We start from the raw sequence: 16,819 nt of genomic DNA, 5'->3' as shown, positions 1-16,819 counted from the left end.
TAAATGTTCCAAGGGCAAACTGGATGCCAGACATAGCTGTCTCAGTATTTCTGCTGCCACATTAAAATAGATGCTTTAGCACACACCAGTGAAATAGTGCATTTTTCCTTTTCCAGTGCAAACTGTTGATATGACCTGACCCTTAAGCTCCTAAGTGCATTGAATGAACACAGCATTTTATCAGAAATTGAAAATAACTGACATCCTTTTTCATGTTCCTGGAAGTGTCCCTGCGCTGCACTTGGTCCTCCTCACCAAGGACAGAAGGGTACTCTCTCAGTCAAGAGGGAGCCACTGAATAAAGAGGTACATCAGCATTCTGTCTGCAGACTGGTGCTGTATGAAAGTAAAAGGAGGCAGAAGGCCTGTTTAACCCCTGCCCAGCCCTGGGTTAAGTCTGTCAATCAGGGCACACTGTTCTTCCCTCCCAATTCAAGCCAGCAGCCTGCCAGAAGTCAGGATGTTCCTCTTGTTTAGGAGGAGGGAATTTAGGAAAATGAGGGTGTTGCTCCAAGGTGCTGCAAAGTTAGTTGTCTTGCAGAAAACAGGACAAAGCATCATCAGGTAAAGGTATGGAGAAATTAGCTGTAATTGCCTAATGCCAATGTCAGCCAGAGAGGACTGAAAAGGGAGAGCTATGTGTGGAAATAAGTGCCAGTCTAAGACCAGAGGCACACAGAAGCCTTATGTTCCCTTTCCAATAACCTCTGTAAGTGATAGATGAGTCCAAGTCCATTGTTATCGTTAAGGGACTGTCAGCATCCTCATTTTATAAATGCTGTCTGTCAGTTTATAAATATCTCAGCCATTTCAAACAGTGCTAGGATGAATCCTGGCATAGCCAGTGTCAGCCTGAAGCAGTATTACTGTTAAAAAACAAAAGTGTCTAAGATATACTAAAAACATGTAAGGATAGTTTCTCCTTTTTCTCCAATCATGAGGTCCAAAACATCCCAATTCACACTTATTTGGCCAGTCACTACAATATATAAAACCAGTCCTTAGGATTGGTAGTGCTCTTTGAGAAAAACAAGTATGAAAGCTGCAAGTTTGAAGGCAATTCTCTGCTGTTCAGTAGATAAAACAAAAATGACAGCTATAACACACAGGGAGATCCACAGCAATGAAAATGCAGAGATAAGTATCAGACCCCATTCCTCCTCGGCATTTGCTGCTCTGAACATTCACCAAGATTAGATCCTTTTAGAGAACACCATAAATTGCAACGTGTAGGCACAAGGGGGTGACTTCAGCCTGGAATGAAGGCACAGACAAGTTTCCCAGCTCTTACAAGTTTAAAGTTAAATGGTACTTTTGCAAGGGATTTTGGCTGAGCATTAGAATGACGGGGGGGCAGAGAATCTGCAGCTTGCCTTGCACTGACTGATAACAGAAAAAGAGAAGGAATAAACTAAAAGGCCTTCCAGTTCAGTGTCTGCTTTACAGACTGGCATGCACATGTCTATTCTGTTTATTATATCTATTATCTTGTTAGCTGCATAGAAGCATGGTGCTTTTTTATCCTCCAATACATTTATAAATGCCCTGTGATGGGGGTGAAGACTTCACCCCCCACCTGGAACATTTACAAGTTGAAATTCATGCCCAAGCAGCTCAGGTACCTACTAAAACTTAAATTCTTAAAACTGAATCTCTGACAGCAGTGAAAATGGGAAGTACAACACCACACCTCTGACCAGACACATACATTCATATTCACACAAGTCCCAATTTGGTCTGCCTCCATGTTAACACTGATGATGATGATAAAAGTTTCAACAACCAGGGCAAGATTCTGATTTTCACATCTGTGGAATGGATCTTTCATGGTTTTCTTAATTTTTCATTCGAATTAATAATTGGAAAAATATAAATTTTCAAAGTAACAAGACTTGATAACAGAATTTCATAACATACAGAAAAGCCTCTTATGACATTCTTTAACTTAGTAATTACTTGTTGGCTATAAAGGGTAATTTAATGGCGTGGGAAGTCCACATTACTAGAACAGTAAATTCAGTTTAACATTAAAACACCAGAACCCAGCACAAATATCAAAGATCTGATGAACAGATGCATTTCGAACAGCAAAAATCTAGTTGTAGCTAACAAAAAAATCACCACCACCACCACTCCCCTCCAAAATACAGATGCTAGGAACAAGTCATTTAGGGGAATTTTAAAAAGCTGGTTTCATTTCATCCGTATTTTTCAACACAGAGAGAAAGAATGAGAATAGCTAATGAGAACAGGCTTTCCATGTTTCCCAGGAAGCAGCCCTGCTTAACAGTTCTGTTCTGTGAATTTAAGAGAGTCAGCAGTGGCAAATTTGTTTTTAATATTCAATCTTTCAAGCTTTGCAAGCTAGTTGGCCAATGGCTCTTTCTATTCCAATGTTTGTTGGTCCCTTATTTACACACACATTACATCCGGAGAGCCTTTGAATATAATTTCACGTGGATTAAGGGAAGAACATTTGCTTCTGCTAATCAGGACATCTGGTTATTTTTGTAACTCACAGACATCTGCATTAGGCAGTTTGACTTCCCCATTCCTCATAACAAGGTTAGAGCTTAAGAAGCCTCAAGGACCTCTAGTTGAATTTTATTATTTGCATTTCTTCACAGCCAGGTCTGTTTTGGAATTTTCTTTCCTAAATAGCACAAATTGATCAGCACCTTCACAGGTATACACATGTTTTTATAGCTAGCACTTTCTATGCATTATTTTATAGTGTACATCTTGTACTCCAAAATTTTATGTAGTTCAAAGCCATCTACATCTTTTTAAGGAACAGAAAGCCCACATTCCCAAAAAAGCATGGCAGAAAACACCCAATTAACCTTACAACACACATAATATGGATATACTTTCAAATATTCAACCAGATCACTTATGTAAGACTGGTGTCAGGACTTGTTCTGAATATCATTATCTCTATGCTTTAGTTTGCTTCTTCCTACTGATTTACCCTTGTACATCTGCTCCTCGTATTGAACAAAACAATATTCTTCCCTTTCTATTCTTCAGGGCAACATTAGTAATTTCTCCCATCTTTTAAATTCATGTTAAAATTCCTTTATAACAGTTTCAGCTGGGGTTAAATTTTTCTGCCAGACTGCTGAATTGTGCCACACATACTTCAGGAAGAAGGATTTTGCATGCAACAGAAGCCTTTTAGAAAGGAACTGAATCAATCCAGGCTTGGCTCTCTCTTCTTTGTTGCTTTCATTTTGCTACATTCTTTCCACAAAAATTCATTTTCAACACTCATCCCAGAGTGCAAAAGTACTAAAGTTAGAAATTATACACTCTTATTCACAGTTCACAGCATTTTTCCCTCCCATGCTCATGAATTGTAGGCTTTTATCAGTAATTTTGTATGCTGGAATAAGATGTTTTCTTGATTTCTTTCCCCTACATGTAGGATGGGGGGGACAGCACAAAGTCAGCTTTCACAGGCTCAGAATATAAGCCAAAATTCAAAATACATGCCAAAAACATATTTCTTGTACTAACTGCAGTTAGCAAGAGCTACTGGATCCAGGGAGAGTTTTAAAAAACTTTTTTATTTATTAAAATTCTCTAGACACAGCTTAACTTTCTTTGTACAATATTTATTACAGCTTCATCTGCATAGGAGCTGCAAGTGCTCTCAGGAATCAGTTGTAAAAGTGTCTAGTTTTGCTGCAGATTTCATGTCCGTGATGCCCAAAAGATAGGCTGGAAATAAACCCTCACAGACTGATGTCTACAGAGCAGGAATTTGTTTCTTGCAGCGCTGATGGTGAGGGGGATATCTCCCTAATTCACCCACCTCTGCCCAGTGCTGTGCCACACCTACACAATGAGCATTGCTTCGTGTCACTGTGTCACTCCAACATCATCACACAGGTGCCAGAACTGATTGACATCACATGAGCTCGTGGTTATCAGACAGCTCTGCTGCACTGCGCTTGTGCCACCCAACTTGGGGAGCTCAGGGGCCTTTGATGAAGGCTTCCATGGTCTTCTTCACATCTGAACTTTTCAACTTTGTCTTTGGAACAAGCACAGTTACAGTGTTCCTTGGTCTGTCTGGTCTTAACCAGCCTAAATTCTTTGTTTTGTGGCTAACTGGCTTTGCACTTGCCAATTTTTCATTAATACTACACTTATCTGTCTCTATCCCCCGGCAAGGTTTTCTCTTCTTTTTTGTCTATTCAGCATTAAGCAACTAGTTAACCATATACTAGCCATTACATTGTATCAAAAGTTATTTATATCAGGTTATATAGGTATAAAAGTTATAATTCAGGTTATATGGGTATAAAAAGCTATGATTCAGATTATATAGGTATCAGGTTATATAGATATATAAAAAGTCATTATTTAGGTTATATTGATATCAGGTTATATAGATAAATCAGGTTATATTGATATCTTGCAACTCAAGCTACATAAGCACCTTGTAACTTTGATCTAAGTTATATAGGAATCATCCTTCTTCAAGCACTATTTTCTAACTTTTAAAGCTATTTCTCTAGAAGAACCAATGCCATCTCACTGGCCTGACCACAAAACCCCCTCCCCTCTCATTCCTGGTCATCACCTACACTTATTATTATAATTTTCCCTTTCCAAAACCTCTCATTCTGAGCTTTCCTGTCAAATGGACAAAATACCTGCACTTGTCATCACATCCCTTCCTCAGAGCCTGTGGCATTCTCACTCCCAAACACCTAAATCAACCACACAATCCTCATCTCACAGTACTGTTTTTTGCTTTACTTGTTGTTTTTTCCTTCCTTATTTTTATTGCAGGAAAGGGGAAAATGAGATCCAAAACAAAAACGTGATGCACAAGTTATCCAAAGTAAAAATGACAGCATAGGGGAACAAAACTTGTTAACTTTTTAGGCACAATTTCTCCCCTAAAGCAGCTCACTTGTTAAGAAATGGGGATTCAGTGATGTCACTGCAGTGTCAGACTGATGGGAAGTCACAGCACACTGTCCACACCACCGAATTTGGAGGCACCCAGATCTTTGACACTGTGAGCCAGGTGACTCTGCAGCCAAAGGTACCTGGTTCTCAATCTGGAACAGGTTCAAAGTACCTATGGAGTCAACATGGAGCAGTGTGGATAACACAGCTCCACCTCCCCAATGTGCCTCACAGTAGTAATTAGTCCATACAGTCAGGCTTCGGTGCTTTTTCAAGCTTCCAGAGCTACATTTATCACAAGCAGCATCAATCACACCACTGGGCTATGAGGCAAATTTAGTTAGCTTCCAATACAGGGTGTGTTTACCTCCATACAGTGCTGTTGAAAAACCTCACTGCAGATATGAAAAATAGGCGTGATTGCTCAATCAATTAAGCAAAAAAAAATTATAATCTTCTAATAAAAGAATTGAAAGTTACAGATTAGGCACTGCACATTATAATGTTTGGCTAGCAAACACTGCAGCCTTTGAACAGCTGCCACCCAAGAAACAAACCCTTGGGTTCTCCTGATTTGGCCAGAGCAAATTTGGCAACACAACAGCCCCTCCTGCAATATTTAAATTTAACAACTCACTACTAGGTTCTACCGCTGTAAAATAATTCCAACTCTACAACACCATTTTCTTTAACTAGGAGTTATAAAGTATTATTTTAAATTTCATTGCACTGGGTAAGAAAAGAGTTGAACATGATTTAGAGACCATCAAATAGGGTGAGTAGCCAAGCAGCCAAAGAAGGAAAGATAAAGATGCACATAGGTTCTCACCTTCAGATACCTTGGGGCTGGCAAACATTTTGTTCCTATAGGAAATGATACAACTCTAGACCACCGCCTATTTGAGATCCAGTAGTTGCAGCTTTTTTGCTACAACATGAATGGCTTATTAAACCTACAGCATATCTGTTTTATTTAACTTCTTGGTGGAAAGGGGCCAGGAAAACAAAATGTACTTAAATGCTGAATTTTTTTTTCCAGGCTGAATGCCTTTCATCCAGTAAGACATTCAAAGCAGTGACCCAGCAAATGGATTGAAAAAGCAATCTTCCGTCTCAGTGCCACATTATCATTCCTATTCAGTATTCTCGGTGAGATATCTCAATCAGCTGGATGTGTGTGTAAGTGACAGCGCAGCCCATTGCTGGGTTAATTAAACATTTGACTTTAACACCCTCCCCATCATTAAGCAAATAAAAACAGATAATTCAAACTGCACTTCATCCACGGGGTACACAACATACATGTCAAAATTAAGAGAGTCCAAGGCCCTCGGGGAGTTCTACTCGGGGAGGTAATCAGTTTAAATCTTATCTGGTTTATCAATTATTCTATTGATTAAAGCAGGGTGATTATACAAAACTCCCTCTTGCCACATGGGATACATGTAAGCAGAGCAGGACAACACACACAAGCTCAAAAACGATTTAAAGAAAATACAGACAGATGAATAACAGTCTATTAGTACAAGCCAGCAATCCATAGCTGGAAAACCTGATACTTCTTCAAAGCTAGTGAATTAAGTCCTTCCAAATTAGAGTACCAATGCTTTTAGCTCATCTGCTCTAAAATCAGATCTGTATGTTGAAAGGACAACATTTCTTCATTTTAAAAAGGTAGTTTTTTTGCCTGAAATATGTTTTATTGATACAGTCCCAGAACATAACAAAGATAGAAACACCAGTAATTCCAGACTTTTAAGTCATCATTCTTATCCATCAGTGACTCCGAAAAAGTGGATCAAAAGGGCATTCTCTGTATTTTCACTCTCCCACACACATACACGGCATAGCCAAAAGTAGAATGTTATATTTTAACGATTTAAGTGTGACAGATCAACTCAAACAAAAAAAAGAATATGCTGTGGATTTGTGGAGGTTTTTTGCTTTTGCATCCCTCCAAAGTGAGGCATTAGCAGTTGTGGGAGCTGCCACTGCCATGTACTTCTCATTTGCAAAAAGCCCTCACAGAAAATCCCACCACAGTGGTCCTTATCACAACTCTCTTGCATACAGCCACACTACACAAAGCAATTCCAGTTACTTCTCATTCCTCGTTTCCAGCTAAAGACCTTTTTCTCTTCATGTGTCTGTGTCCTGAGTTTACAATCACAGTCCCACCTCCATTATCTTCCAGTAATATTATGTTTCAAGTTTCATCTTACCCTAAACTGGACTGTACAAGACAGGAACCTTTTAAAAACAAAAGGCTGCAGGCTCCTGCAAACAACAACTGGAATTTATTTCCAAAAGTTCCCTCAAAGCAATAATTAGCAGAAAAAAAAGCTCAGCTTTAAACCAGGGCCTTTTTTTTTACCCCTATACTATCTCCCATGATCTACTTCATAATGGTCATACTGGTAGCACAAATTAGTCATCTAATCACATCTCAGCTCTTAACCAGGACACAGGGTATGAACCACAGCAGTCAAAACACCAACAAGCCAGAGAGCCCCAACACCTCACCAGCCAGTGTTGCTGGAGTTGCCGTCACAGGAATTTTAAGCAACAAGGACAGCTAAAAAGCAGGCCTGAGGTGTGTTCTTGCCCTTCACCTTCAGGAGGGGATTATGTGCTGCTCCACATTGGCATTGTGTGTGCATCCAACCATACTTCAGCCTCCTCTTTGTAGATCTCTTTTCTTCTTTGGAAGCAAACTGGAAGCCTGCATTAGCATGCTGTATTTTCCTCTCACCACTAGAAATACTGAGGGTGCTATTTGTAATTGTATTCTTTTAAGAGGTTTGTTCTCTGCAGCTGTTTTCTGCTTGCAGTGTATTTTGTGTAATCAGCACATCATCATAAATACATTGGCTGTTCCCCCGAGGGAAGCTGTCACTGTTTAATTTACAGAACAACCTGGCCAATGTGAATTCTAACACTACAGCACTATGGCAAGAAGTTACCACACTCGGAAAAACAGGTTTCTATGAATTTTTATATCAAGAGCTGGTCCCAGGACAATTTAGTTTCTAGAAATAGATTGATTTTAAAAGCACTCTATACACTGGATGGAATAGATTCTTTCGCATTTACAGCCTCTTAAGGCAGCACCAAATTCACTCTCACATTATTTTAAAGGTGACAATCTCACCACAACCATCTTCACTTCTGACTTACCAAAAGAAGGCACTGGATATAAGTGTGTAATCCTACACACTAATTTTGTGTGTGTGTGTGTTTGGGTTTTTTTAATGAACAACCACCACAACATCGTGTTAAGTTTGTCTTCATTTGCACAAGGGAACGTACTGTGTTGCAAGGTCAAATGTTATTACCTACATCAAAGGGTTGCTGCACAGTTTATTACTCTAAAGATGTGATAGAAGGGCAAGGTATATTCCTGAAAGAGTAGAAGTGTATGCAGCTTTATTGGCTGAATGAAGAGTTGCTTCCTTTGTTCGCTGGATATATGGTTGTATTTTGAGGGAATAAATCACAGGGATTTTTTGTAGAAGGTAGGCAAAAAGCGATGGTTGATCTTGCTATACACAGACACAATTTGGAAAATTCCACAATGGTACCAAATTATATTGGTAGCCATTTAAGAACTTTAGAAATGAGCCCTAAATAAATACTTGGGTACAATCAATGAGTTACTTGGCTATTTCATTCACAATGGCTACTAGAACCAGTCTACCTGACTGAGTAGAAAAGGAGCCAAGAAGACTGAAATCCTGAAGTTTTTTGTACTTATACACACACATACACATATATTTAAATAAGGAAATATATTAAAAAATGTTACAGAGAAACAACTACAAACATAAATAAAATCCAAAACCCAGAATTCGCAAAGTACAAACTTCTTTGGGAATTCTCCTCAAAAAGCAACAAAAACCTGTTTCATCTATTTAACAAAAAATCTGCATTTTATGTTGAGGGGCAGCTGGTTGTTAAATAACTTTAGTAGCAATTTTGCCAATTCTTAGTGGTAATTAGAAGCCCTGTTTAACATCACCAGACACAGGGCAAGTATACAAACATCATAAAAAAGAATCATGCATATCACAGAATATTTGCTACGTATTTTCACAAGGACAGTTTAATTTTACTTAGTTTGCAGAGTATTCTAGCAAATTATTTTTATTTCAAATCTAACAAAATATAAGAAACCATTAAAGCAAAATAAATACTATCTTGTCTCTGATATGGTTTATGTTTATGAGAATGACCTACCAAACACAGATAAAACTGAGTGAAAATAGCTGAGATTTTATGGAAAAGTGAGTCAGCTGGTTATCTGTAGAGGAAAGAATACAGGAAAGAGAATATCTGAGTATTTTTACAGACTATGTAAGTAATAGCCAACAGAAAACAGAGGAAATAAGTTGAAATCTATCCGACGCAGTGTAGCAAAGTACTTCTTCAAGCTATGAATTTTAAAATTTAGCAAGTGCTCTTCTACTGAGAGTGGGTTGATTCTCTGAAATTTTGCGTGTGTTCACCTTATTTCAGAGAACAAATATTTCATTTTCTTCTCCTTATACAGAATTATTCAGAACTACCTCTGTATATTTCCTAAGAGTGACTGAATTCTAACACTGCTTAAATTTAGATGCAGGTAAGAAAGTATTTCATGACTTCTGCAAATTTATTGTAAAATACTGTATTTGCATTTTTAAATTAAAATCATTGGTGTTATCTTTTTGCCAGTTGTGCACAAATAGGTACAACTCGATCTTGTGCCACCGGCATCCTCTAAAGTCCTCCCAGGCACCAAATCTAAAGTGATAACGGGGCGATTTACAGGGACTAGGCCGGTTCTAAACGCACTGGACCATCTATGACTGGTGCGAGGGGCTTGGAGCGGGGCACCCTCAGAGCCTCCTTTCTGCACAGAAAGGGACAAAGATGCAGGCTTTGGGGCAGCACGGAAGAGTCGCTGCAATGCGATTGAAGCAGCAAAGGCCGGCGAGCCCCGGGCTGCAGTTCCGGGCGCGGCCGGGGGAGCGCAGCACAGTCCGCGCCATGGCCCGGCCCCCGCCCCGCGCCGCGCCCGCGCCGAGCGCGCACACGCACAGCCGCCTTCTAATTCAATTAGCGCAGCCTGCAACTCCAGAAAAGAGTAATTCAATTAGTGCATTGTGCAGCTCCACAATACCTCCAAGCAGATGTTCGCAATCCTGAGGAACCGGAGCTAGCTTTAAAGATACCTGTATGCCTCCAACGCGGCGCTGCATATGCCGTTTGTCACTACGGCTTTACACACCTTCCTGACTCCCAACGAGGGAGGAAGGAAAACTCGGATGAGTTTTGTTTCATTTGTTTCATTTTTTAAACGCAACAGTCATATTGGTGCTGGTGTGCTAGAAACCTTGCCCTCACCTTAGCGAGAAAAGCACATTAATAGTAACCGGACCATCACTACCGAGGCTGATGGAGGGGGAGGCCTTGTAGCTACGATGCAGTTTAAATTAATCATTGTCCTGGAAACACTGAGGTGGTATTTCTCAGTGAGAAATACTGTCACACTTCTTGATACTCAGATTAAAGAGCTAATAAAAGCACATGGAACTTCTGAGGATCAATATGGGTGCAGAACAAATGCCAATTTCTGTTACTAAATGTAATTACTCAATGTAATTAGAAATTAGTGATGTGCTACAAAAAACAACCAAACCCATCCCACTGATCCACAAAGAAAGATTTCTTTCTAGTCCCCTTCATTTCTTTGCCTGAAAGGAGAAAAATATCTCTTGCTGTTGCTACTACCCATGAGCTAAGATCTTGCAGCACAACCCTGGGCAACTCCCTGAGTTTGGTGGGCTCCCCAGCATCACCCAGCCAGACAACATCACCAGATTTAAAGAGGGGATAAAGGGATAAATTCTAAAAATGTTCAAGAAAGCTCTTCTGTAGTCACTGGGCACTTTATTTAAAGATATCTCCAGCTAAGCTAACCATTGTGGTGTTCCTACAATGAAGCTCCCAAAAGCCTGAGCTACAAATGGGGCTGGAGGCAATCACAAAAATGCGACTTGGCTTCATTTCTGCTCCTTTTTTATCGTCTCTCATGCCTTTATAATTGCTCCTGCCAGGTGGTAAAATGAGGAAAAACAGAAAAGACTACTGCTGAACACCTCCAACAAGAAACTTTGCTGAAAAAAACAGGTGTCACATTGTGGCAGTTCAATATTTCATAGCCAATACAAGGAATGTGCAACAGCACTGCAACTTTAAATCTTTGCCTCCTGTGTCAGTCTATCTCCTCTCATTGTAATGCCAAAGGGAACAGCAATCAGAGTGGAGATGTTCAACGTGATAGAGGTCAGGACACCAGTGGATCAACGTACCAGAAACACGACCTTGTTTATTTTTTTCCCCAGTATTATTGTTTACAGGGTGCTTTGCTCATGTACCTTGTGGTTCTTAGCTAAAAGATGAAATTACAGCCCAGGATGAAGCGCTCAGGCACACATCCAATTTGTGTTTCCATCTCAGAAAACAAAAAGCTTCTGAGGCCCTCGGGCTGCCATTCAAACTTGGAGAGGCTGACATTTTTAACAGCATGAACCAGAGACTGGCAGAGGAATGATCTAATGCATTTCTGACTTGTCAATCAAAGATCTCACCTCTGCTGTCTTGTAAACAGTTGGGGGCCACCTAACTACATTCACAACCAGGGCAGAGCCTGCTGCCAGCCAGGGGGGTGCTGGAGCCACATGCTCTGGCTATTAGTCACCAAAATTAGGATTCTGCTTCAGAGGTGCACTGTAAACAGCCCCCGGGCAGGCTTCACACAGCCACCGGCAGAGCGAGAGGGTGAATACAAAGCAGGCTTAGTGCCTCCATGCTGATGGAGTCTGTGACTGGACACCCCATACCTTTCCCAATTAGAGACAGAACTATGCACACCAGCAACCACTGACTCTGAAGCCAAACAATTTCCTTCAAATGTATTTCTCACAAACACATTTCTGAGCATGCAGTTTGCCCACCCCAAGACTCCAGCTCTAACCTCCTGTATAACCAGAAATGATGTACTACTGCTCACATTTACACTGTATTTCCAGCAATAAAACGTCAACTTCTAACACTGAAGTGCATGAACAGGCCAAAGGAAATTTAGAGACACAACTGTTTCTACCAATACCCTGACAACGCTTCTTTGACAAATATTCTGCTTTGTAACACAAAAATATAAACATTAGGAAAAAAAAGTAAAGGTAATTTGAAGAATAAGTTCATGCCTGTCTCACAGGGACAACAGACTTCCATCACTGCATACCTTTAACATCTTCTGCACGTTCACCTTTCTGCAAAAGTAATCTCAGTCCACAGAGGTCACATCCATCCTGCACAGCCTCAAGTGCACTCCCTTTTGCTGCAATTTGCCGAGCACAGTACACGCATGCTGTCCTCCCCAGGACAGAGCTTTCAGCCCAGACTGAGGAAGTCTCACATGCATGCTCACTTCCGCTAAACCAAGCAGAATCATCCCCTTCACCTGACAAACACTGAGGTGTAGTTCTTTATGGCCAAGATCTTCAGGTAAAACAAAATGCAAATTTCTGACATTCTGTAGAGACATTTCTGAATTCAACAAGACGTTGCTACCTCCACCACAAAAGTTAATCCTCCCCTTTGACTACCAGAGCCTGTCACAGAAATAAAAGTTTCAGATTTAGCAAAACAAAGCTGACAAGACAACTCTCTTCTTTTCCACCTGTGTCTTGGCTCCAGACAAAGGTAGTAAAAGCATGACTCTTGTCCCAAGAAGTCTACAATCTAAACAGGAGCTGGTATTTGTGTTGGCTGTGAATTAGGTAAAAAGGAAGAGGCGGACCACTCTCTGCTATTATGGTGATACATAAAATCTTTGGCAAGACTTTCAAATTCCTCTTCAAGCCTCTTCATTTATACAACAGTCTACAGAAATTAATTCAAGAAAATATTTTGGTCTTCTGCCGACCTGGAAGGATTAATACAATCATTCCCTTGGCATACTTGATGAGTGTAATTGTAAATTTGAATTTTCAAAGAGCTTCAACTATGAAAAGCAACATAAATAGAGCCTTGTGAGCATGCATGGAAAAATATTTTAACAGGTAAAGTAATTATCTTCACATGGAAAATGTCATGAAAACAGACACCTGTTGGCACATCTGTAAACTTCCAAAGCACAAATTTCTAAGAAAAAAGAGCACATTCTGTATAATTTTTTTTATTATTATTAGGAGAACCTACATGCAACCTAATTTTCAGTTGTTTTGAAGATTAACAGTACTGAAAGATATGGCATCCAAGACACTGAAAATAGAATAGCTGGCTTTTTTCTTGTTAAAATACCCTCTTTGACTTGACCACTTCCCACAGTGCCTTATAGGAGCTCACGTTCCAATCTGCTGCCATCTTCCACCATGATTGCTATGAAATTCAGCTACACAGTAGGCTATCAGCTGCAAAGTCCTTTGAGATAAAAGATGTAAAAAAGAACTGTTTCTAGCTCCTTATTCCCCTATTCATGGGTTTAGCCTTAAAGCCTTTCCCACTGCAGGATGATTGCCTAAAAACAGGGCTGAGGAACCAGAAGATCCCATTTTCACCTGTCTCCAATAATAAAAACACAAAGAAGAAAAATGAAGTTACCTGACATATTAACAGAATTATCTCTAAATCAACTACCTGCCAATGCTCCCCATGAGGAGTCAGCAAGACTTTAACTGAGCTATTCAAAAAGAGCATCTTTCCACATTTCTGTCTGAGCATCTGAAGGCAGGCATGTAAATAACTAGACAAATTCAGCAGTGACTAAGTAGCCTTCCAGATGGCATCTTCTCTTTTGCCACAAGCAAAGAACATTGATATGCTTCTCCAGTTACTTCAAGCTTGCTACAGAATAAAGAAAGTAACTTAATATGAGAAAATTCACTGGGCTACAAGAAAGTCTTTAATGCTTTCCTGAAGATTTGATACCAAAAAAAAAAGCATTAAAGAATGATGAAATACCACAACATCACTGCTTCAAGCAGGCTCCAAACCACTCCATTCTGCACTGGAAAATGCAGAAGCCATGCCTCAGAGGGGAGTTTTCTTCAAACCATGCAAGCTAATGAGGATCAATCAGAGCCCATTGAAAAAAATGGACTGAAATGTGGATGACTCAGTGCTGCAGAAGCTGTTGCTGGCAATGTGGTTTCTCTCTCAACCGGCAGTAAATGAGCTCCTCAACACAACAGCCAGAGTTCAATGAAGAGTACCAGTTTACCATTTCAGATGGCAAGTAGGACATACTTCCTCACAGTCACTAAATACACATGGAAATCTCTCTCAAAATCTGCAGAAATGCAAATGTCAGTCCTACCAGTATCCCAGCACAATGAATCACTGTGCAGCTGACTCATTTGACCCCAAATATCAATGCACTGTTTTAGCAGAACAGTTATTGTTCATATCTACCATTAGTAAGGACATCTTAAGCTTAAATAAATTAATCTTTCCCTTTGTAATATATGCCTATTTTAAGTAATCAAAAAAAATTCAAGTAGAAAGGAAGAAGTCTCAATTTGAATTTATAAATTACTTTCCATATACTGCTAAGCTTAAAGAGATTTGAGATTCCTTCAATAGCCAAAAGCTCAAAAATTAGGCCCATATGATTTAGTCAAATTATGCAAATCAGGATTAGGAGTCTAAACTCTGTCTGTTGTCTCTAGAGTCCTCTTAGACTAATAAAAAGTCGTGTTTCCCCCTCCCCCCAGAGAAAGCCCCACTAAAAGCTTGGATCAGCAAAGAAGGCCTGGCAGGACACCTTCCAGAGTCCATCAGTGCTGCTGCTGTGTCAGCAAAAAGAGTTGCACCAAAAAGCTGCAAGACACTTAAACCTCCTCTGGGACTAAGAGGATTATTTCTGCAGCACTATCCTAACTCTGGGAGCAAGAAGTAAAACTTGAAATAATCTTTGCATGCTTTCCTTTAAAGCACATAATGAATTTACCCCAAAACAAGTGAAAATTTCAGTAAGATTCTGGCCTTTTCTTTTTCTCTGGTTTTGAAAGATGCTGGTAAATAAAACTCTCTGCCACAGGTTAGGCCAGCAGTAGCATAATCTAGCAGCATAAACCTCAAAGCAAATGTTCATGCTACAATAAGCTCAAAAAAAACATGCTCTCTGCAGAGATACTCATGAAATCCTCAGCCTCTGCAGTTTATAAAATACCTCAGAGTTTCTAATGTGAATATACTATCTCTGGAGCCCAGACTCTGCTGTTATGTCCACATGCCATCAAAAATGCTTGCAATGATCAAGAGAGCCTTGTCTGGGTTTCTTGATGTTCACGCAGCACCTTACTCTCTACCCATGGGAGAATGTCTGCATTTTTTAAGATTCACTAGTCACCCAAAGGGTCTGAACAAACTGGTTTGGCAGAAAACTGATTGATGACAGAGAAAAGCCTGAATCTAACAAACTCAGAGATCAAAGGGAAAAAAAGGTTTCCTTTATTTGCCTTTTGACTGACAGCTTACTTGGATAATAATTTTCTGTAGTCAAAATGTCCAGACTCCTGCTAACAAAGCTGAAGTAAAGAATTTCTGGCATCAGTTATCATCATGGCAATGAACTCACCCTCTCAGTCCTTTAAGTGGCACACAGAAAATTTAGATAGGAGGGGAATCACAAGTAGCCAGAACAGCCAGATTGGAGACGGTGTGATGGATGTTGTTTGCCAGATATAATTAAGTGGTATTTTTTTGACACAGTTTAAAACCAATGAAAAAGATGATGATATCAAGCCAACTTAGATAAAATAATTATATCAAAGGTAAATGGAAATGCCCCAGCTGCCCTGAATCTACACAAGATGGGTTAAAATACCAGAGATCAGAATGACAGAGGAGAGGCATAGAGTATGAACCAGAATAAATAGAGGTCAAGCAGGCAAGTAAAGGAGATGCACACGCACACAGATGGAGAGAAAAGGAGTGGGGAGAGACAGAAAGTACCTGGAAAGCTGGGAGTGCGCCAGTCCCTGGGTTATACAGGCATCGCAGCGAGGGCATGCTGTCCGCCAGGCTGGAGCAGCCCAGCCACAGAGATCTGGGCATAGAGCACTGCAGAGAAAGGACAACTATGAGATGGGGCTGTATGAGACAGGATGGCACAGATTACAGGAACTTTTAAGGCTTAGCCAAATGGCATCAACACAACTGCCCTTTAAGACAGCACTAACTGCTGAAGCATCTTTTTCCTTGAGAGAAGCTTTACAGATGGCATAGTAGCAAAAAAAAAGGCACTATGGATCAAGAAAGTAAATTTTGATTAATATTCCACAACAACATGTTGAGTTTTCCCAGTAATAGAAAGTTTCTTTCCAGTTAATCAGACCTATTCTCTATCCACAGCAATGCTCCAGGCAGAACACAAGGCAAGCAACTGGGCAAGGAAAGCAGAAAAGTAAACGACAACTTAAGTCTAATACTTGCAGGGAAAAAAAGGTTTGTGTTTTGTCTGTAAACGGATTTTCCTAAATAATAGGAAAAACCTATGATCCAAGGTGAATAGGAAGTTTGTGACACTTCTTAAGAGTTTCATGTTTCTGCTTGCCTTGTTGTTTGTTAAGTAAAATACAATTTTTATAATAAATTGATTCAGTTCCTACAAACAGAAATACAAAAAAGGAGCCAAAGCAGCCAATCAAGGAAAATACTAGCCATTTTGATAGTTAAAGCCATTACCCCTTGAAATAGAGAGCTGCTTATTCATTTTACACCATTGCTATTAAATTTAGGGATGCATTATGATAGCAATTGCTTTTACCAGACACAGAGTTTTTGATGCCATAAGCAGTACTGCATTTGTCTAATTACTGGCAAGGCAGGAAAAAACAAGTGT

The 16,819-nt window shown here is 39.9% G+C and overlaps 1 protein-coding gene across 8 annotated transcripts in view; it reads right to left on the bottom strand.

Annotated features, from left to right (window-relative positions):
• BTRC (beta-transducin repeat containing E3 ubiquitin protein ligase) overlaps nt 1-16,819 on the bottom strand; it is a 115,234-nt gene that overhangs the window by 71,649 nt on the left and 26,766 nt on the right. For 5 of the 8 annotated variants that reach the window (XM_064716182.1, XM_064716177.1, XM_064716174.1 and 2 more), the window contains one exon: nt 15,931-16,038. The exons of the other annotated variants lie outside the window; for them this stretch is intronic. In XM_064716182.1, the coding sequence (XP_064572252.1) occupies nt 15,931-16,038 (108 nt within the window). The remainder of the gene's footprint in view (nt 1-15,930; nt 16,039-16,819) is intronic. 8 annotated transcript variants of the gene reach the window in all.

This window comes from Zonotrichia leucophrys, chromosome 6 (genome assembly GCF_028769735.1).
Source record: "Zonotrichia leucophrys gambelii isolate GWCS_2022_RI chromosome 6, RI_Zleu_2.0, whole genome shotgun sequence".
Classification (NCBI taxonomy): Eukaryota; Metazoa; Chordata; class Aves; order Passeriformes; family Passerellidae; genus Zonotrichia; species Zonotrichia leucophrys.
The sequence above is the reverse complement of the archived record's forward strand: the minus strand, read 5'-3'. Positions and strand labels throughout refer to the sequence as shown.